The sequence below is a fragment of the Nicotiana tabacum genome, chromosome 1 (assembly GCF_000715075.1).
Source record: "Nicotiana tabacum cultivar K326 chromosome 1, ASM71507v2, whole genome shotgun sequence".
Lineage (NCBI taxonomy): Eukaryota > Viridiplantae > Streptophyta > Magnoliopsida > Solanales > Solanaceae > Nicotiana > Nicotiana tabacum.
In genome coordinates, this window is record NC_134080.1 from 216346589 (window position 1) to 216369590 (window position 23002).

Consider the following 23002-nt stretch of genomic DNA (forward strand, 5'->3'; position numbering starts at 1 on the left):
AGTTCAGCAATTACAAACAAAAACTTCAGCCAACACTTGGTTCAGCAATTTATGCTACTTCAGGCTCGTCTACTAGAATGCTGAAGTTTGCGTGATTGTCTTTGGTACTTTAGGTCCGTATTCCTAAAGTTACGCTAAAAGTGGGTACGCTTGCAATTTTTTTTGCAAAGCGGGTATAAGTTAAAACGTGACCCAAAAATGGGTATATATACAAATAACCCTTTCACATTTAGACAAATTGCACATACGACTCAATGCCTAAGGGGTAATTTTTCCCCACAAGGTTAGGCAAGATACTTACATTGGCGAAGCTAATCCGATACTTTAAAATTTCCCTCGCGAGTAAAACGACCTCCGGACAGCTCTAATCTAGCCAAAATAATTTCCTAACATCCATAAAACTCATAGGTATTATTTTCGAATAATAAAATTTCGACTTTTAATTTTACACTAAAAAGTCAACCCGGGGTCCGCACCTCGGGACCCAACAAAAATTCACAAAATCCAAAGATCCATTCCGATATGAGTCCAACTATACCGAAATTATCAAATTCCGATAACAAATCGCCCTCCAAATCTTCATTTTTCTTTTTTGAAAGATTTTACAATTTTCTCAATTTCTTCCATTCAATTCACTAATAAATGATGAAAATAATCATGGAATCAAGAAATATAATCAATTTCGGATATAGAACACTTATCCAAATCAAACTCGTGAAGAACTCCTCCAGAATTGCCCAAAACCCGAGCTTCAAACTCCAAAACGAAATGAAGAAAATGACCAATTTCCGATCCTTAACATTCTGCCCAGAATCGCATTTGTGAACAAATATGCGCGCCTGCGAGCTCGCATTTGTGAGCCAAAGCATCGCATTTGCGGACTTCACTTGCCTGCCCAGTTTGTGCACATGCGAGACATTTTCTCAGATCTGCGATATCGCAAAAGCGACCATAACACCGCAGAAGCGGACGGTCAATTCGCACCCCAAGCTCGGAGAAGTGACCAAAACTTCGCAGGAGTGCTTGCGCATCAGTGCATCTTCCTCCGCAGAAGCGGTACTCGCCACAGCACCTCCCCTTTCGCAGAAGCAAAGCATTCCTCGCATTCCAAATTTGTGTGCAGGTGTGAAGAACCAACACCAGAACTGCCAACATGACCAAAAATGATTCGAAGCTCATTCGAGCCACTTAGGATCCCGTCGAAACATACCAACAAGTTCAATATCATCACGCGGATCTACTCGAGGCCTTAAATTACATTACATAACGTCAAAATTACGAATCACATCTCAAATCAAACTTATGTATTTTTAAATCTTCCAACTTCCAGAACTCGTGCCGGAACATATCAAATCAATTTCGATTGACCTCAAAATTTGCACACAAGTCATAAATGACATAATGGACCTACTTCAATTTTCGGAGTTGAAATTCGAACCCGATATCAACAAAATCAACTCCCGGTCAAACCTCACAACCTTCCAAAACTTCAACTTTCCAATTTTCACCAAAATGCATCAAATTATCCTACGGGCTTCCAAAAATCCAAATCCGGACACACGTCTGAGTCCAAAATCACCATACGAAGCTATCGGAATCATCAGAACACCATTCCAGAGTCGTCTGCACAAAAATCAAACTCCGGTCAACTCTTACCGCTTAAACTTCCAACAAGAATTATTCCTCCAAATTGATATCGAATCATCAAAAACCGAACTCGACCATACACGCAAGTCGTAATACATAACACGAAGCTGCTCGAGACTTTAAGCCGCCGAACGGGATGCTAATCCTCAAAACGACCCGTCGGGTCGTTACATTTACCTTTCTGAAGACAACAGTAAAAGCAATTGTTTAACTTGTTCAAATTGAGCGTAACAAGATAATAGACGGTAGCTTTTGTATGCAGAATGTTTCATGTCTACAATAGTATATAGAGGGACAAGATCCAAAAATCAAACTCCTCTTGAATGAGAACAACATTGTCATTGCTGGTACATAATTACTGGCTATAAATGCAAATATTTTCTGTAACGTCTGCCCAACAAATATTACTCGATGACAAGAATGCAAATCTTTGCTATGGATTGTTTTGTCTCCAGGAGCTCGCTGCTTGCATTCGGTGAAAACTGTGTGATGACCACATGTCACACCGTCATTCGCCAATAAGACCTTTACCCCATAGACCAATAAACTTATAATTTATGTACTACATCCGCCTATAAATTGCCAAAATATTATTCCAAAACAGAAGTATTATTCTAAAATAAAAGTGCGTACAGTTACCAATATTTTCCCGCAGTAAGTGTGACCCTGCTCTAATTTGAAGTAGAACAGTTCTGCCATTAAAATTCAACCAAGCTACCATTTTTTTCTTGTAATAATTCTTGTTATCTTCAAAAAGAAAAAGAAATCAAGTGTTTCAGTTATTTCAATTACAAATTCCAGCTTCTGGGGTTGGAATCAGTAAGCCTAACCCTAACCCTAACCCTAACCCTAAGTCCGTTTTTGTAGAGGCCATGGACGAGAATGAAGCTGCCGAAGGGGACGGGTTTGGGAATCGGGTCGGGGCTCCGATGGAGGAGTTCCACAGGAATGAAACTATCTCCGCTGTTGCGGATGATGGGTTTCTTGTTGACGAAGAAGATGATGATTATGAGGATCTTTATAACGACGTTAATGTTGGTGAAAATTTTCTTCAGTCAGTTCGTAAGAATGAAGATTTAGGGTTTAAGAAGGAGGCTGAGCTTGTTGCTCCACTGCCGGAGAGTAGCCGTGCCGCTCTGTCAGTTGCAGTTGGAGAGGTGAAAGTTGAGAAAGAAGAGAATGTAGTGTCTAGGGTTTTGGATGGAGCTGACTGGTTTAGGGATTTAGGGTTTAGAGAGAATGAGTTGGGAGGTAGAGATCCGGTAAAGGTCGAGTCTTGTGATCCGGTAAAGGTTGAGTCTTGTGATCCGTCGGGTAAGGTAGCTGATTTAGAGCAGAATGGGGGCGATAATGTTGTGAATCGAGGGGTAATTCAACGTCCTAATGCTGCTGGTGTGGGTGGTTTAGGCAATGTTGGTAATTCTGGGAATGATAATTTGGTTAGGCACGAAATGGTGAATGGGAATTCTGCGGGTAACAATGTTGCCAGTGTAGGGGTTTTGGGTGGAGGAGGAGGCGGAGGTGGAGGGACGGTTCTATTTGTTGGTGATCTGCATTGGTGGACAACAGATGCTGAGCTGGAGGCAGAGTTAAGCAAGTATGGAACTGTGAAGGAGGTTAAATTTTTCGACGAAAAAGCTAGTGGGAAGTCGAAAGGTTATTGCCAGGCTGAGTTTCATGAGCCTGCAGCCGCCACAGCTTGTAAAGAAGGGATGAATGGACATGTGTTCAATGGGCGGGCCTGTGTGGTCGCCTTTGCTTCGCCATTCACTGTGAAGAGAATGGGTGAGGCTCAGATGAATCGAAATCAGCAGACGGCTCAGGCTGCTCCTGTGAATTCACAGGCGAGACGGGCCCCTGGTGATACAGCTGTTAAAACTGGTCTTAACAACAACAATGCTACAGGTGGTAATTTTCAAGGTGGTGGGGATAATAACAGGAATTTTGGGAGAGGAAATTGGGGCAGAGGAGGTCCTCAGGGGATGGGGAATAGGGGTCCCGTTGGTCCTATGAGAAATAGGCCTGGTGGTGGCGTTGTAGGAAGGGGGTTTATGGGAAATGGTGGGAGCGGATTTGGACAAGGTATGGGTGCTGGACCTCCGCTGATGCATCCTCAAACAATGATGGGTCAAGGCTTTGATCCTGCTTTTGGAGGACCTATGGGGAGAATGGGTGGTTATGGAGGATTTCCTGGTGCTCCAAATCCACCATTTTCGGGTATGTTGCCGTCATTTCCACCAGTTGGAGGAGGTGTTGGTTTGCCTGGTGTAGCTCCTCATGTAAATCCTGCATTCTTTGGGAGAGGAATGCCAATGAATGGTATGGGAATGATGCCTCGTGCTGGTATGGAGGGGCCTAACATGGGTATGTGGTCTGAGCCTAACATGGGTGGTGGATGGGCGAGAGACGAGCATGGCTACAGAGCGGGAGAGTCGAGTTATGGGGAAGAAGCTGTATCTGATCATCAGTATGGAGAAGAAAGCCGTGATAGAGGGGCTTGGCCTAGTAACAAAGAAAAAGATAGAGGCTCAGAACGAAATTGGTCTGGTTCTTCAGACAGAAGACATAGAGATGATAGAGAACCTTCTTATGAAAGAGATAAGGCTAGAGATAAGAATACAGGGCATGATGATGATTGGCAAGAGGAGAGGCGACACCAAGATGATAGAGACGTTGGACGAGAGAGTGTGAGAGAGAGGGATCGTGACCACAGTCGCACACGCTCTAGAGATCGTGACCGTGACCTTGAGAAGGATCGAGGTAGTGGACGGGAGCGTGACCGTCATAGGGATGATAGAGATAGATATGGTGATCATCATAGGTACAAGGACCGTGAGCAAGAATATGATGATGAATGGGACAGGGGAAGATCATCAAGGAGACACACCAAATCACGGTTACCGCAAGAAGATGATTCACGGTCAAGATCACGGGATCTAGATTATGAAAAGAGGCGTCGTCTGACCACTGATTAATCTGCTGGCCTACTGCATTTTTCTAGGATAACTTTGGCTGTTTTTCTCTCAGTATTCCTTTTGCAAGGAGCATTGTCACTAATCATTAAGACGATGTAAGTTCAAGATTTCGCCCTTTCTTTTCAATTAATGCTTTTGGTAGATAGTTCTATATTTGTTTACTATCTCTTCCCCCTTTGAAGGAGGATATTCAGTGTAGAAAATCTGTCTCAGAATGATAACCATTATTGTTCTCTTTTCTGAGTGTATTAGGTGTCTGCTACTGCTAATTAGATGCCATATCTGTGAGCTTTAATTTCTTCTACCAAAATGATGATGGTTATGCACTAAAAAGGTATAAAGCTGTTCCGTTAGGTGTAGTTGCAGTGGATAGTTATAGAATACAAATATCTCATTTAGTTCAAAAGTTGTGCATGGTAGTCAAGCCTTTAGTCCATTCATACTGATCACTAATAGGAGCCTTATTCTTAGAACTTACCTCATAAATAAATACATATACAATAGAAACTTGTCTCTAAGGATTATATTGCATAATATTGAATATATGCTACTTTTATAGGAAATTTATGTTATTTTGCATTCTGAAAACAAGGCGGTAGCTTATCATTTCCAAAAATAAGTCAGCAGAGCTTTCTCTTTTGTTTGCACAATTCAGTTACTATTTGATAATAGTGGAGCTGATTTATGTGTGGTTAATCATTATAACAGCATTTGAGTATGATTGTCATGTGACCTTTTGACAAGCATCCATCGAGATTTTGATGTGTTAAAATTATCTATTTGTCTACCAATAAAGAATATATATATCTTTTTTCCGCTTTCTAGCTCCAACAAGACTCATGTTTTACGGTTTAATTGTAGAACAAAAGACCCTTTACTTGATTTCTTTGCATTGAACTCTAGATTAAAAATTACCACATTCACTAGAAGGTGCAAGTAACATACATTGAGAATAAATGAGAGAACATCTCTTGAGATGGTTTGGTAATGTCTTGCATTGACCTAAAGATGTACCGGATCATAGGTGGGAAGCTATGGTGAGTGAAGGTGTTATAAAGGGATGAGGGAGACCTAAAATCACGTGAAAAAAGTTCTCTTAAAAGTTGACAATTTCCTGAAATTCATGTTGACTTAACGAAAGATATAATACAATCAAAGAAGGGAATTTATATAGGGGAGACCATGTTGTTGGGAATATGTTTTAGTCATGTTAGTACGTTTACTTTAAGTAGTATCAAGTATGCTTTTGCCTTTTTGCCTTGTCAAAGATCTATGTCAGTAGAAAATATAGAGAATTCCTAGTATTTTTTTTGGTCAGAGTAAAAAAAAAAATTATTCAACCAAGTAGCAATATATACAGGGTAGCTCATTTGACTCTAGAGCTAGACCATACAAAAATAACCAAGACTAACCAAAATAACCGCTCGAAGTGCTATCGGATATAAGTGAAGTCCCCACATCCAGCAGCAAGACAGTTAGCTCACAAGGAAAACTATTCAACCTATCTAATAATTCAACCTATCTAATAAACTCTTCCTTTTACATTGCATTTGCCCTACAATATGTAACTGTAAAACTATGTCTTTGATCTTCTCAGAACTCCCTTTACTCTTTTGTTGAAATCTGTGGTTGTTCCTCTCAATACAGATGTGATATATTGTAGCAGCAAAGAGAAACCCCAACACAACACCCTTAGGCCTACTGTTGTTAACTACTGATATGAGCCATTTAGTTTCATCTTCCCAGTTTCCAGCATCCCACTTGCCTGCTCATGTCCAGCCAATTTGAAAGAATACTCCTCGAGTAAAAACAGTCAAAGAATAGATGAGTATGTTTCAGAAGCACACAACACGCATTCTTTAGCCACATGGACACCCGATCTACCCAATCTATCCACAGTTGAAAGCCTTCCTTGAAGAGCCAGCCAAAGGATAACTGATGCCTAGCAACCAATCCTTTAACCATTGTAAGATTCTTCCATGGCACTTTCTGATATAATGGAAGGAAAGATCCATAGGCTTTTTTAACTCTGAAAACAGAATTAGCAGTAAATGTATTCAATGTGTCCAATACTGAATTCCCAGTGCTTAGCCAACTTCTGCCATCTAGAACTTTCTTCACCACCCTGCTTGCCTTATTAGATATAAACATAGTATCCAAAAAATTTCCCCTTTATGTAGAAGTTATGGATCCACAACACCCAGAGCTTATCCTTCTTCTTTGCCACAGCCAGTAGTAACTTACATAGGGCAGCTTTCTTCCACAGGAAGAATACTTTTTATATCTATTTTGCATAATATTTGGGGGGAGAAGAGTCCCAAATGGGGAAACATGGCCATTGGGGATTCATATAGCCGCCCCCTTCTTGTTTGGGACTGAGGCGTAGTTGAACTTTCGAAAGTTTAGACTGTTAGCCTCTCCCTTGTATGGAGGGAAAACCTTTATATTCTTCCCAGATTTCTTTCATGCTCAACTTCATAGTTGCAAATACTTTTGTTAAAGGCGATCTCATCCAGTTATCAATTGGATGTTGTATTAGTTGGTAGAAAAAATAATTTGTAGCAATTCCAATTATAGCTGGTCTTCTATTTGGGTTTCTGTACAGTTTGTGTGCTGAATTTAGGCATCAATTTAAATTGTTTCACGTAAGCCTGGATGAATTCTTTCGTTCTGTTATCTTGTATGGTTATAAATTTGGGTACTGACTGCAAGTCTTTTCTTTCAGTTTCCTGTGATGATACCAGAGGAGATATAAGTTCGGCTACTTCTGAAAGAAATAAGGCGCGTCTCTTGAAGACGAACCAACCTTGAATCTTTCGTCTGAGAGAGCATTTTGTGGAAAGATTGATCTGCTTGTGTAACATGTGTCATAGTTTTTAACCTCTTTTATCTTATGCTTTAGTTAAGTGTTAGACTTTAAAATATCCTATGTCCGATGAGTATGACTTGAACATACTGAACTGAACTTGTAATTTTGATGTAATGTTTTAGGATTTAATCCTCAGTTTTTTGCTGATCTGCTACCTTCTAGTGTCTTTTAATCATCTGTATTATCTTTTCATATTCTTTGTGCCCAGATTTTGTTGGGCACTCTGAGGTTCAGCACTCGGTGTTCTTTTAAAGTGTATAAAGAATTCTAATTATGAAATCAAAATGCTGTCAAGTGAAGTGAAGTCTAATTTCACTTCCATTCTTTTTAGAGGCATATACTTTGTCCTTCCCAATTAAGCTTACTTATATGTTCTTTTGCTCTTTCAATTGACAAAAAATAGATTTATAGGCATGTTGTATGGTTTGAGCTATACCAAAAATTACCATAAACATCACTTATACCCTTTCTAAATATTTGCTTATTCCTATCAAATAAATACTCACAAATAAGGCTATGCACCATAAGATACAATAGTTGAAATAAAACTAATGTCTATTGAGGGTGTGATGAAATGGTTAAGATTCATCTACTCTTATAGCATGTTTGGCCAAGCTTCTCAAGAGAAAAAAAATGTTGTTTTTTTTTCAAAAGCACTTTTTTTTCCTAATTTGAGGTGTTTGGCCAAGCTTATTTGGGAAAAAAAAGTGCTTTTGGGAAGAAGCAGAAGCAGTTTCAGAGAAGCAGAAAAAAGTAGCTTCTTTCCAAAAGCAGAAGCAGTTTTGACTTTTCTTCTTACCTAAAATACCCTTAACAAAATATAATATATACCAAAATAACCCTTAAACCTAATACTTAGGATATTAATTTATAAATATTTCTTCTTATTTTTAGGAAACTTTCTAATATATAGTGACTTTAGGGGTGAATGCTTTTATATTTGTTGAAGGAATTTTAATATATTAACTTATATTAAAAGAATTAAGTACTTTTTAATTTTATTTTCATATTTTACTTAAATAAAATGAATTTTTTTTAATTATTGCATGTAATAACAAAATTTTGATATTATATATTTACTTATAATATTAATTATTAAGTAAATTTATTCATGTTCTTATTCGTAATTTGACACTTAAAAGCACTTTCTAAAAAACTTGGCCAAACACAAATTATTTCTCAAAAGTGTTTTTCAGACTGATTAGCCAAACACAAACTGATTCTCTCCAAAAGTACTTTTTTCAAAAGCACTTCTCAAAATAAGCTGATTTCTCCAGCTTGGCCAAACATGCTATTAATTAGAGAATCGCTTTAAACATGAAGAACATTTATGTAGGAAGTGTTTTACTCTTGTAATGGTCCTACCCAATACAGATCTGAGTTAGTCGGTTTAGAAATAATTACAATCAAACAAGGTTAAGTGTGCAAGCGTATAGCAGCACGACAGCCCAAGGAAAGCCATTTTGTCGCATAGAGCCGGATTCAGAATTTGGCAGTTGTAGATGCAAGGAGGCTTGCGTATAATTTGGTAAATACTGAATTATCGTACCGATATAAAAAAAATAGTATATGATATTCGATATTTTGTTATTTGATATGATATTTGATTTAAGTTTTTTAAAAATTTGGTATTAGATATAGTTTGGTATTTCTTTAAAAAATAACGAAATACGGATATGATACCGAAATATATACTAAGTCACACAAAACACATATATTTATAACATACTAAGCTACACAATACTTTTCTTTACCATTCATGTCGAGGCTGGCAGTGAAGCCCATGTACTTTAGGAAAAAAGAGGAACAAGGTAGGCAGCAGATTTTGACTCTTACTCTATATATTCTGAAACAGTCTAACGTAATATTTTTTTATGATTTTAGGGTGTTTCTTACGCATGTATTCCTGTTGCATTGTTGGATTAGTCATTGTTGTATTCTCTAAGTTCAACGATTAACTCTAAGCAACTAACAAGACATTTTCAAGGATCAAATTTATTCCTTTGTGTACCTTTTTTCGCTCTATATACGATACTTGTTGGTTTTAGATAAACATTTTGTCAATAGTCATATTAGCTTCGAACGTTTTTATTTTTGTCTTTGTGAGTACTTTATTTACACTAGGCTTGTTGTTATTGTTGTGAGTATTCTAATTAAGACTATTACACTCTACGGCTCTATGACTAGTTAGTATTCTTACCAAACAAACCAAAGTTACCAGCTCGAATAAACCAAAAACGAAAGGTACAGAACCATACCAAATTTAATTAGATACGGTAAAAAATCAAATCGAATATCTAAATGTCGTACCGTAACTAAATGTGAGTTCAAAATCTGCCACAACATTTTAATTTACCGGATTTAAAATTTTGTTATATATAATCTGAGCCAAAATTATAGGGTACCGATAAAACCCATAATTTATGCACTATAAATTTGCCAAAATATTTTTTCCAAAACAGAAGTATTTTCAAAATTTTAATAGTTAGGTGCTTGTTATGAAACAATAAAAGTAGAAGAACAATATTGCGGAGAAAGAGAGAGAGGAAATTCTTATTGAATTTTGGGATGCATTACAATGGAATAAAACCCTCTATTTATAGGGAGAGGTTGACTTAGCCACTAAGTAATAAACCCTAAAATCTCTCTAAATATGGACATTCACCATAAATAGAATTCTATTTATAACACTCCCCTTTGAATGTCTACTCGATAAGTAATGTGCCTCGTGAAAATCTTAACTAAAATAAAACCCAATGGAAAAAAAATTTAGAAAAGGAAAAAGAGTACACATCTCTAATAATATGCATTTTGGTTGCCTCGTTAAAAACCTTTCAAGGAAAACCCAGTGGGACAAAACCTTGTAAGAGAAAAAGAGTGCAACACGCATTAACTCCCCCTTATGAGAGCATCAATTCACATCTTTGAGCCATCGCATCCCGATCTTGTACACTAGCTTCTTGAAGGTTGACGTTGGTAAAGATTTTGTGAACAAATCAGCCATATTATCACTTGAACGAATCTGTTGCACATTGATATCACCATTCTTTTGAAGATCATGTGTGAAAAATAACTTTGGTGAAATGTGCTTTATTCTATCTCCTTTTATGAATCCTCCCTTCAATTGGGTTATGCATGCTGCATTGTCTTCATACAAAATCGCGGGTAGTTTGTCACATTTCAATCCACATTTGTCTCGAATAAGATGTATTATAGACCTCAACCACACACACTCTCGACTTGCTTCATGAATAGCAATTATCTCAGCATGATTAGATGAAGTAGCCACAATTGATTGCTTAGTCGATCGCCAAGATATGACAGTGCCTCCACAGGTAAACACATAACCTGTTTGAGATCGAGCCTTGTGTGGATCGGATAAATACCCAGCATCCGCATAACCAACAAGATCAGGACTGCAATTATTTCCATAAAATAAGCCCATATCGGTAGTCCCTTTTAGATACCGCAATATGTGTTTGATTCCATTCCAATGTCTCCTTGTGGGAACAGAGTTATATCTTGCTAAGACATTAACTGAAAAAGTTATGTCAGGCCTTGTAGTTTTGGCAAGATACATTAGTGCACCAATTGCACTAAGATATGGTACTTCAGGACCAAGTAGCTCTTCATTCTCTTCTTGAGGTCGGAATGGATCCTTATTCACATCAAGTGATCGAACAACCATCGGAGTACTTAATGGATGTGCTCCATCCATGTAAAACCGTTTCAATACCTTTTCTATGTAGGCAGATTGATGAACAAAAATTCTGTTTGCCAAATGTTCAATTTGCAAACCAAGACATAATTTTGACTTTTCGAGATCTTTCATCTCGAATTCCTTCTTTAAACAATCAATTGCCTTTTGGCGTTCTATAGGAGTTCCAATAAGGTTTATGTCATCAACATATACGACAAGTACAACAAATTCCGATGTTGTTTTCTTTATAAAAACACATGGGCAAATAGCATCATTTATATAGCCTTCCTTTAATAAATACTCACTAAGACGATTATACTATATTCGTCCTGATTGATTTAGACCATACAAAGATCTTTGCAATTTGATTGAAAACATTTTCCGGGACTTTGAATTATGTGTGTTTGGCATTTTAAATCCATCAGACATTTTCATGTATATCTCATTATCAAGTGAGCCATAAAAGTAGGCGATAATCACATCCATTAAATGCATGTCAAGCTTTTCATGGACAGCAAAACTAATGAGATAACGAAAAGTTATAGCATCCATAACGGGTGAATATGTCTCTTCATAATCGACACCAGGCCTTTGTGAAAATCCTTGTGCAACAAGGCGTGCCTTATATCTTTGTACCTCGTTTTTCTCGTTTCTCTTGCGTACAAAGACCCATTTATAGCCAACAGGCTTAACACCATTAGGTGTTTGGACTACAGGCCCAAAAACTTCACGTTTTGCAAGTGAATTCAACTATGATTGGATTGCTTCTTGCCATTTTGGCCAATCAAGTCTTTGTCGATATTCTCCAACAGATTGAGGTTCAAGATCCTCACTTTCTTGCATAATGCTAGATGCAACATTATATGCAAAGACATAATCCACCACTATATCCACTCGATTCAAATTTGTCTCAATATCGATTGGATTTATTGATAGTTCCTTATTTTCTTGAGCCTCGGGCTCAGTGGATTCCTCATGAATCTCAGAATCTATTAAATCGTGGATTTCTTCATAAGATTCTTTCGTAGTGTCATTTTGATCATTTGTTTTCCTTTTTCTAGGATTTTGATCTTTTGAACCTAATGGTCTGCCACGTTTTAGGCGTGCTTTTGACTCATTAGTTATGACACTAGAAGATTGTCCAATAGGACATCAATATGGATTGGAACATTCTCTGCAGGGATATGTGATTTTGTTATTCTTTTCAAATCCGTAAATGCGTCTGGCATTTGATTTGTTATTCTCTGTAAATGGATAATCTTTTGCACCTCTTTTTCACAAATAGAGGCACGTGGATCAAGATGAGATAATGATGGATTTTTCCACAAAATTTTTTGTTTGGTTTCACCAACTTCTCCCCCTAATTTTGGGAAAAGTGTCTCATCGAATCGACAGTCTGCAAATCGTGCAGTAAACAAATCCCCCGCCAATGTTTCGAGGTAGCGAATAATGGAGGGCGATTCAAACCCAACATATATTCCTAACCTTATTTGCGGACCCATTTTGGTGCGATATGGCGGTGCTATAGTCACATATACTGCACATCCAAAAATTCTTAAATGGGATATATTAGGTTCATGACCCAAAACTAATTGCAACGGGGAATATTTATGATAATTTGTCGGTCTAAGACGAACTAGCATTGCTGCATGCAAAATGGTGTGACCCAAAACAAAAGTGGGCAGCCTCGTTTTCATGAGTAACGGTCTTGCTATCAATTGTAGACGTTTAATTAAAGACTCTGCAAGACCATTTTGAGTGTGAACATGAGCTACAAGATGTTCCACTTTTATCCCAATTGATAAGCAATAATCATTAAATGTTTGAGATGAAAACTTAGCAACATTATCAAGTCTAATAGATTTAATTAGATTATCGGAAAATTGTGCCCGTAATTGAATATTTGTTCCATTAATTTTGCAAACGCGAGGTTGCGAGATGACAATAGGCACACATGGGACCATCTAGAAGATGCGTCTATTAAGACCATAAAATATCTAAACGACCCACTATGTGGGTGAATAGTTCCACAAATGTCCCCTTGTATACGTTCCAAAAACGTATGAGACTCAATTCCAACCTTTGTTGGTGATGGTCTAATAATTAACTTGCCTTGATAATAAGAAGTGCAAGAAAATTCATTATCTAAAAGAATCTTTAAATTCTTTAATGAGTGCCCATTTGAGTTTTCTATAATTTGTCTCATCATAATTGATTCATGATGTCCCAATCGATCATGTCAAAGTATAAAAGTATTGGAATCAGTAACCTTTTGGTTTACGGTAGAATGTGCCTCAATTGCACTAATTCATATCCAATACAGGCCACAAGATAAAGATGAGAATTTCTCAATAACCTTCTTTTGGCCAGAGACATTCTTGGTAATGATGAGATATTCAAGATTATTCTCATCTATTGTCTCAATATGATATCCATTTCGACGGATATCTTTAAAACTCAACAAGTTCCTCTTGGACTTGGAGGAGAACATTGCATTCTCTATGATAAGTATTGTTCCCTTAGGCAGAGTTATAGTAGCTCTTCCAGAGTCTTCAATTAAATTACTACTACCAGAAATTGTAGTAATATCTGCCTTACACATACTTAAATGAGAGAAATATTTCTTCTCTTTGAATATTGTATGTATTGTACATGAATAAATTAAACAAATATTTTTACAATTGAACTTTGATCCAAGTTTGTTTTGTGGGATATCCATATTTGCTTCCCATGGTTTGACATACAAAAGAAATATACGAATAAATATTAGTCTAAAAGGGAAATTCAGAAAAAATATAAAGAAGAAAATGTATTTATATGAAAGAATGCAAACAAATGCAAAATAATGGTAGTACACAGACAACCGAGATTTAATACACATAACATCTGGGCCACATGCAAATTTAACAAGACATCAATTTTATTTTAATTTATTAGGAGTAATAATACAATTATAAGTGCTATAGTTTGATTTTCGTGTTTGGTTATTAACACTATGAGAAATCCTTTTAACAAGATTATCACATGCTATTACTTATTTTTCACTTGTTAGCACTATTAAACAGTGAAATCATAATATGCTTTTTCATGTACTACTCTAAGATTGCGTTATCTGCCTGATGTATGCACACTGGTAAAGAAATATATTGTTATAGTTATGATGAATTTCATTATAATAGTACAATATGTAAAGGCAATAATTGCACACTAAGTTCGTAATACAGTACAAAATAGATACATATGTTTTTGACATATTGTACTCAATATACACTTTAGTATTAGAAACAATTGGTAAGAATTTATGTATGGAGACTGTTAAATACTAAAACAATATGCCACATTTGAATTCTTACTACATGCATGTGTATGTAAATAATTATGATATGGTCAAAGGCTGAAATATTGTTTAAAACGAATACTAGAACGAACTAACACTAATTCATAAAATAATATTAATTGATACTAATGACTACTACTCATGTAAAGAACTATGATTACATGATGTTTATTCACTAACTACTACGAATAAGCAAAAATAAAAATCAAACTACTCAATTATCTTTAACCACAGATCCATCACCGATCAAGTGGTCTATTTTTCCATCAGGGTGCTCAAAGAAGTCTGCCACATCCAAGTGGGTGATGTCAAATTCATTGTCATAAACAAAATTAGCTTCAGGGCCTTTATTCTTTAGAGATGCTTGATAAAGCTCAACCAAATGTCTTGGTACACGACAAATATTTGCCCAATGCTCTTTTCCACCGCAACGATAACAGTCGGTTTCTGAACCATTTGCCTTTGGCCTCTCATCTTTCATTTTCCACTTTTGGTGGTTATTTTTCTTTTGGGGTGATTAACACCAGGAAAATTTCTTCCTTGTCCACGGCCACAACCATGACCACGACCACGAATAGGGCCACGGCCTTTTCCACGCTTAGCATAATGGGAATACACCTCATCCACTTCAGGCAATGGTGTAGACCCAGTGGGTTGATTTTCGTGATTTCTCATGAGCAAGTCATTGTTTCGCTCAGCCACAAGGAGAAGAGAAATCAGCTCAGAGTACTTCTTGAAACCTTTCTCTCTGTACTGCTGTTGCAGAACCATATTGGAGGCATGAAACGTTGTAAACGTTTTTTCAAGCATATCATAATCAGTGATAGTATCTCCACAGAGTTTCAATTTAGAAGTAATTCTGAACATCGCAGAATTATATTCGGAAACAGACTTAAAGTCTTGGAGCCTAAGATGAGCCCAATCATATCGTGCTTGTGGAAGAGTGACCAACTTTAAGTTGTCATATCTTTCCTTTAAGCCATTCCACAAAATAAGTGGATCTTTGACTGTGAGATATTCTATTTTCAACCCTTCATCAAGGTGATGGCGCAAGAAAATCAAGGCCTTAGCACAGTATTGGGTGGATGCTTTAGTTTTGTCTTTAATGGCATCTCCAAAATCCATTGCATCTAAATGGATTATAGCATCCAACACCCTTGTCATATAGTTCTTGTCCGAAATTTCAAGGGTAACGAACTTTCTTTTCATAATGTCAGTCATAATTAAAAAGAGGAGAAAAAATATACCTTAATCTTCTCAAACGTTTCTTGAGACGGTAGAGTCTCGTGTTGATAACGTGTTATGAAACAATAAAAGTAGAAGAACAATATTGCAGAGAAAGAGAGAGGAAATTCTTATTGAATTTTGGGATGAATTACAATGGAATAGAACCCTCTATTTATAGCCACCAAGTAATAAACCCTAGAATCTGTCTAAATATGGACATTCACCGTAAATATAATTCTATTAACAATGCTATCTATTATTCTAAAGAATAAAAATGTATCTAGTTACCAAACTCTGCTCTGCTTTGAAGTAGAACAGCTCTTCCATTAAAATTCACCAAGCTATCATTTTTTTTCTTCACTTCATATTGTTATTTTTGTAATATTTTCAATTATATTCAAAAAATCTAGTGTTTCAATTACAAAAAATCCAGCTTCTGAGGTTGTAATCAGTAACCCTAACCCTAAGTCCGTTTTTTGAAGATTGCCATGGACGAAAATGAAGCTGCCGAAGGGGACGGGTTTGGGGATCGGGTCGGGGCTCCGACGGAGCAGTTTCACAGGAATGAAGCTATCTCAGCTGTTGCCGATGATGGGTTTCTTGTTGAAGAAGACGATGATGATTACGAAGATCTTTATAATGATGTTAATATTGGTGAAAATTTTCTTCAGTCAGCTCGTAAGAATGAGGATTTAGGGTTTAAGAAGGAGGCTGAGCTTGTTGCTCCACCGCCGGAGAGTAGCCGTGCCGCTTTGCCAGTTGCAGTTGGAGAGGTGAAAGTTGAGAAAGAAGAGAATGTAGTGTCTAGGGTTTCGGGTGGAGCTGACGGGTTTAGGGATTTAGGGTTTAGAGGGAATGAGTTGGGAGGTAGAGATCCGGTAAAGGTCGAGTCTTGTGATCTGGTAAAGGTTGAGTCTTGTGATCCGTCGGGTAAGGTAGCTGATTTAGAGCAGAATGGGGGCGATAATGTTGTGAATCGAGGGGTAATTCAACGTCCTAATGCTGCTGGTGTGGGTGGTTTAGGCAATGTTGGTAATGTTGAGAATTCTGGGAATGATAATTTGGTTAGGCACGGAATGGTGAATGGGAATTCAACAGGTAACAATGTTGGCGGAGTAGGGGTTTTGGGTGGAGGTCCCAGTGGAGGAGGAGGCGGTGGTGGAGGGACGGTTCTATTTGTTGGTGATCTGCATTGGTGGACAACAGATGCTGAGCTGGAGGCAGAGTTAAGCAAGTATGGAACTGTGAAGGAGGTTAAATTTTTCGACGAAAAAGCTAGTGGGAAGTCGAAAGGTTATTGCCAGGCTGAGTTTCATGAGCCTGCAGCCGCCACAGCTTGTAAAGAAGGGATGAATGGACATGTTTTCAATGGGCGGGCTTGTGTGGTCGCCTTTGCTTCGCCATTTACTGTGAAGAGAATGGGTGAGGCTCAGATGAACCGAAATCAGCAGACGGCTCAGGCTGCTCCTATGAATTCACAGGCGAGGCGGGGGCCTGGCGATACAGCTGTTAAAACTGGTCTTAACAACAACAATGCTACAGGTGGTAATTTTCAAGGTGGTGGGGATAATAACAGGAATTTTGGGAGAGGAAATTGGGGCAGAGGAGGTCCGCAGGGAATGGGGAATAGGGGTCCTGTTGGTCCTATGAGAAATAGGCCTGGTGGTGGCATTGTTGGAAGGGGGTTTATGGGAAATGGTGGGAGTGGATTTGGACAAGGTATGGGTGCTGGACCTCCAATGATGCATCCTCAAACAATGATGGGTCAAGGTTTTGATCCTGCTTTTGGAGGGCCTATGGGGAGAATGGGTGGTTATGGAGGATTTCCTGGTGCTCCAAATCCACCATTTTCGGGTATGTTGCCATCATTTCCACCAGTTGGAGGAGGTGTTGGTTTGCCTGGTGTAGCTCCTCATGTAAATCCTGCATTCTTTGGCAGAGGAATGCCAATGAATGGTATGGGAATGATGCCTCGTGCTTGTATGGAGGGGCCTAACATGGGTATGTGGTCTGAGCCTAACATGGGTGGTGGATGGGCGGGAGACGAGCATGGCTACAGAGCGGGAGAGTCGAGTTATGGGGAAGAAGCTTTATCTGATCATCAGTATGGAGAAGAAAACCGTGATAGAGGGGCTTGGCCTAGTAACAAAGAAAAAGATAGAGGCTCAGAACGAGATTGGTCTGGTTCTTCAGACAGAAGACATAGAGATGATAGAGAACCTTCTTATGAAAGAGATAAGGCTAGAGATAAGAATACAGGGCATGATGATGATTGGCAAGAGGAGAGGCGACACCAAGATGATAGAGACGTTGGACGAGAGAGTGTGAGAGAGAGGGATCGTGACCACAGTCGCACACGCTCTAGAGATCGTGACCGTGACCTTGAGAAGGATCGAGGTAGTGGACGGGAGCGTGACCGTCATAGGGATGATAGAGATAGATATGGTGATCATCATAGGTACAAGGACCGTGAGCAAGAATATGATGATGAATGGGACAGGGGAAGATCATCAAGGACACACACCAAATCACGATTATCGCACGAAGATGATTCACGGTCAAGGTCAAGGGATATAGATTATGAAAAGAGGCGTCGTCTGACTTCTGATTGATCTGTTGACATACTGCTTTTTCTAGGATAACTTTGGCTGTTTTCTTTCAGTATTCCTTTTGCAAGGAGCATCGTCACTAAGCATTAAGATGGCGTAAGTTCAAGATTTCACCCTTCCTTTCCGCCTTTGGTTGTTGGTTCTATATGTGTTTACTATCTCTTCCCCTTTGAAGGAAGATATTCAGTGTAGAAAATCCGTCTTAGAACCATAACCATCTTGTTCTCTTTTCTGAATAGTATTAGGTGTCTGCTACTGCTAATTAGATGCCATATCTGTGAGCTTTAATTTGTTCTACCAAAATGATGTCGTTCACTAAAAAGTATAAGGCTGTTCCCGTATGTGTGCTTGTAGTGGATAGTTACAGAATACAGTTATCTCATTTAGTTCAAAAGTTACCCATGGTAGTCAAGCCTTTCGCCCATTCATACTGATCATTAATAGGCAGCCTTATTCTTAAAACTTACCTAATAAATTAATGCATATGAAACAGAAACCTGTCGATAAGGATTATATTGCATAATATTGAATATACTCTACTTTCATAGGAAATTTATGTTATTTTCATTCTGAAAACAAGGCGGCAGGTTATCATTTCCAAAAACCAGCAGCTCTCTTTTCTTTGCACAATTCAGTTGCTATTGATATTAGTGGAGCTTATTTATATGTGTAGTTAATCATTATAACAGCATTTTTGAATTATGAGTATTATGTGGCCTTTTGACAAGCATCCATCGAAATTTTGAAGTGTTAAAATTATCTATTTGTCAACCAATAAAAAAAATATCTTTTTCCTGTTCAAAATAGACAATTTCTAGCTCCAATAAGAATCATGTTTTACGGTTCAATAGTAGAACAAAAGACCCTTTACTGGATTTTTTTTATATTGAACTCAAGATTAGAAATTACCACATTCACTAGAAGGTGCAAGTTAACATACATTGAGGATAAAATGAGAGAAGATCTATTGAGATGGTTTGGTAATGTCTTGCATTGACCTCTAAATGCACCTGATTGTAGGTGTGAAGCTATGGTGAGGGAAGGTGTTAAAAAGGGATTAGCGAGACCTAAAATCACGTGAAAGAAAGTTGTCGAAAGACGTACAATCTCTTTGAGTTCATGTTGATTTAGCGAAAATATGACACAATGAAAGAAAAGAATTTATATAGTTGAGACCGCGTAGTTGGGAATATGCTTTAGTCATGTTACTATACTACGTTTACCTTAAGTACTATGCTTTTTAGGAGCCGTTTTGCCTTGTCAAAGAGATATGTCGGTAGAAAATATAGAGAATTCCTTTTTTTCTCTATCCCAAGAAAACCTACAAAGAAGGGGATTTCTGTTATGCTCCAGATGTTTGTTATGTGGCACAGATCTAGAGACCAACAGTCATCTGTTCCTGCATTGTCCTATCACTAGTCAATTGTGGCAATTGTTCCTTAACATTGTGGGCCTCAGATGGACAATGCCTGCAACTACTCTGGAGCTAGTCCTGGAATAACATTGGAGGTGTAGTCAGTCAGAAGACATGGTGGAGAGTGATACCTGCTTGTGTATGGTGGACAGTGTGGACAGAGAGGAACTCTGAGAGTTTTTGAAGACGGATACAATACTCTTCAGAATGTTATGATGAATTGTATTCTTTTGTTTTATTTTTGGTGTAAAGAAAGGCATGTAGAGAATACAGATCCCTGGTTGACATGTTAGGTTTTTTGTAAGTCTGGTGGATCAGTTTTGATCTTCCCCCCGGTACATATGGTTTTGCACTGCCTTAGTGCCTTTTTTCTTAATATATTGGTACCAGTCTCAAAAAAATAAAATATAGAGAATTCCTAGTGCTTTTTATTTTTAATTTTTTTGGGTCAAAATAATAAAAATTATTCAACTAAATAGCAGTATATACAAGCTAGCTTATTTGACTCTAGAGCTAGACCATACAAAAATAACCAAAATGACAGCTAGCAGTGCTATCAGGGATTTACACTTAGCACTTTCTAGAAAGGGTACAATTGAAGTCTCCACATCCAGCAGCAAGACAGTTAGCTAACAAGGAAAACTATTCAACCTATCTAATGTTTATAGTGCCTTTGCCCTACAATATATAACTGTAAACTATGTTTTTGATCTTCTCAGAACTCTCTCTACTCTTCTGTTGGAATCTGCGGTTGTTCCTCTCAGTGCAGGTGTTGTATATACTAACAGCCTAAGTTGCTCGGACTCTTCACTTTCGGTGCCTCACCCGTGTCGACACGACGTGAGTGTAAGTGTGGGTGTGCGATCCGTATTTTGGGTACTTTGACTCAAATCAATGGAGAAGTTCGGGTCAGATACAATGATTTCTGAAATTGAAACAAATAAGTAGGGTAAAATTGAAAAAAATGGCATACCTTATATATGAAAATTTCTATGTCAGTTTTTTTTCTTTTTATCTCCTTTTAGGATTCTCCTCTTGATCAATATTTTGAACTTCCCGGAATACCTTGTAAGTTTTCCACATGATGTCTTAGAACTTAGACATATTTTTGTAACACTATGTGTTAGATATTTGAATTATTTTTAGATCATGAGGGATTTGACCTCTAGATCCGCACTCATATCGGACACCCGCATCCGTGTCCGAGCAACTTAGGACTAGCAACAAAGAGAAACCTCAACAGAACTCCCTTAGACCTACTGTTGTTAACTACTTACATGAGCCATTTAGTTTTATCTTCCTATTTTTCAGCATCCCAATTGCCTACTCATGCCCAGCCAATTTAAAAGAGTCTGCCAGATACTCCTCGAGTAAGAACAATTGAAGAATAGATGAGTATGTGATTCCTCAGCATCATAAGCACACAACACACATTCTTAGCCACATGGACGCCCCATCCACCCAATCTATCCACATTAGAAAGCCTTCCTTGAAGAGTCAGCCAACGGATACACTGATGCATCCTTTAACCATTGTGAGACTCTTCCAAGGCACTTTCTGATATAATGGAAGGAAAAATCCATAGGCTTTTAACTCTGGAAACAGAGTTAGCTGTAAATGCATTCAATGTGAACAGAGATAGCTGTAAATGTATTCAATGTGTTCAATACTGAATTCCCAGAGCTTAGCCAACTTCTGGCATCCAGAACTTTCTTTACCATCCTGCTTGCCTGTTTAGGTATACGCATAGTATCCAAATTTTCCCCTTTATGTAGAAGTTGTGGATCCACAACGCCTAGAGCTTATCCTTCTTCTTTGCCCCAGCCCATGGTAACTTACATAGGGCAACTTTGTTCAATAGGAAGAAGTTCAAAATATCTGGATATTTTGAACTTCTTCCTATTGAACAAAGTTTCCCTATGTAAGTTACTGGGTTGAGAGGAGTCCAAATGGAGAAACATGGCCAGTGGGATTCATATAGCTGACCTCGACTTGTTTGGAACTGAGGCATAGTTGATCTATTGAAGGTTTAGACCATTAGCCACTCCCTTGTGTGGAGGGAATTGGATGTGTATTAATTGATAGATAAAATAATTTGTAGCAATTCCTTTTATTGCTGTTGTTATATTTGGGTTTTCCGTACAGTTTGCGTGCTAAATTTACGCATCAATTTAAATTGTTTCACATAAGCATGGATGTTGTCTTTCATTCCGTTAAGTTGTATGGTTATAAATTTGGGTACTAACTGCAAATCTTATCTTTCAGTTTCTTGTGATGATGGCAGAGGAGATATGAGTTTGGATACTTCTGAAAGAAATATGGTGTGTCTCTTCATGACGAACCAACCTTGAATCTTTTGCCTGAGAGAGCATTTTGCGGAAAGATTGATCTTCTTGTGTAACTTTTATCTTAGCTTTTAACCTCTTTTATCTTATACTTTTAGTTAAAATATTAGATGTTATAGTACCCACGTCCGATGAGTATGACTTGAACATACTGAACTGTGTGATAGATTGTTGTTGAAACTTGCTATTTTGATGTAATGTTTTAGGATTTAATACTCAGGTTTTTGCTGATCTCTTTTAATCGTCTGTATTATCCTTTTATGTTCTTTAGACCCAGGTTTTGTTGGGCACACAATGTTCAGCACTCAGTCAGTGTTCTTGTAAAGTGTATAAAGAATTCTAATTATGAAATCAAAATGCTGTCATGTTAAGTGAACTGTAATTTCACTTCCATTCTTTAAGAGGCATATACTTTGTCCTTACCAATTAAGCTTACTTCTATGTTTTTCTGCTCTTTCAGTTGACGAAAAATAATTATGTAAACATGTTAGTGCATATGGTCAATGGTAGAGGGGCGCAATACATTTCTACGTCAAATTTAAGTGTTGTCCATGCCTTGATGGGCAAATTTACTTTGCACATGTGATGGTGGGAGGTCGTAGGCATTCCGTGAAATAATCAAAAGAACACGATTTGCTTGTAAGCTACAATTATAAAATAAAGTTAAATTTCGCTTTTAAATATCTCTGGTTTTTGTCTTGTTTAAAAAAATCATAATGTCTTTGTTACAATATTACTTCTTCGCATTTGTGTAGAACCTTTTAATTTAATTCTTTTTAGAGTTGACATAGTTTCAAGTTTCAATAAGTACAACTTAATAAACTTACATGATACTGCAAATCTGCAATAACCAAAAGTGCCCCTAAACTTGTATTTCCA

General features: G+C 37.7%; 2 protein-coding genes across 2 annotated transcripts; both read left to right on the forward strand.

Moving 5' to 3' along the window:
* The first annotated feature begins 2298 nt into the window (after positions 1–2298).
* LOC107808695 (uncharacterized) lies at positions 2299–7827 on the forward strand. Its single transcript, XM_016633232.2, has 2 exons — positions 2299–4717; positions 7348–7827. The coding sequence occupies exon 1, from the start codon at positions 2520–2522 to the stop codon at positions 4620–4622; it is 2103 nt and encodes a 700-aa protein (XP_016488718.1). The 5' UTR covers positions 2299–2519; the 3' UTR covers positions 4623–4717; positions 7348–7827.
* An 8276-nt stretch (positions 7828–16103) lies between these two features.
* Positions 16104–22361, forward strand: LOC107819894 (uncharacterized). Its single transcript, XM_075256792.1, has 2 exons — positions 16104–18460; positions 22044–22361. The coding sequence occupies exon 1, from the start codon at positions 16244–16246 to the stop codon at positions 18365–18367; it is 2124 nt and encodes a 707-aa protein (XP_075112893.1). The 5' UTR covers positions 16104–16243; the 3' UTR covers positions 18368–18460; positions 22044–22361.
* Positions 22362–23002: the final 641 nt, after the last annotated feature.

Coding starts and splice junctions, on each gene's coding strand:
- LOC107808695 (XM_016633232.2), top strand. CDS start 2,520: ATGGACGAGAATGAAGCTGCCGAAGGGGACGGGTTTGGGAATCGGGTC.
- LOC107819894 (XM_075256792.1), top strand. CDS start 16,244: ATGGACGAAAATGAAGCTGCCGAAGGGGACGGGTTTGGGGATCGGGTC.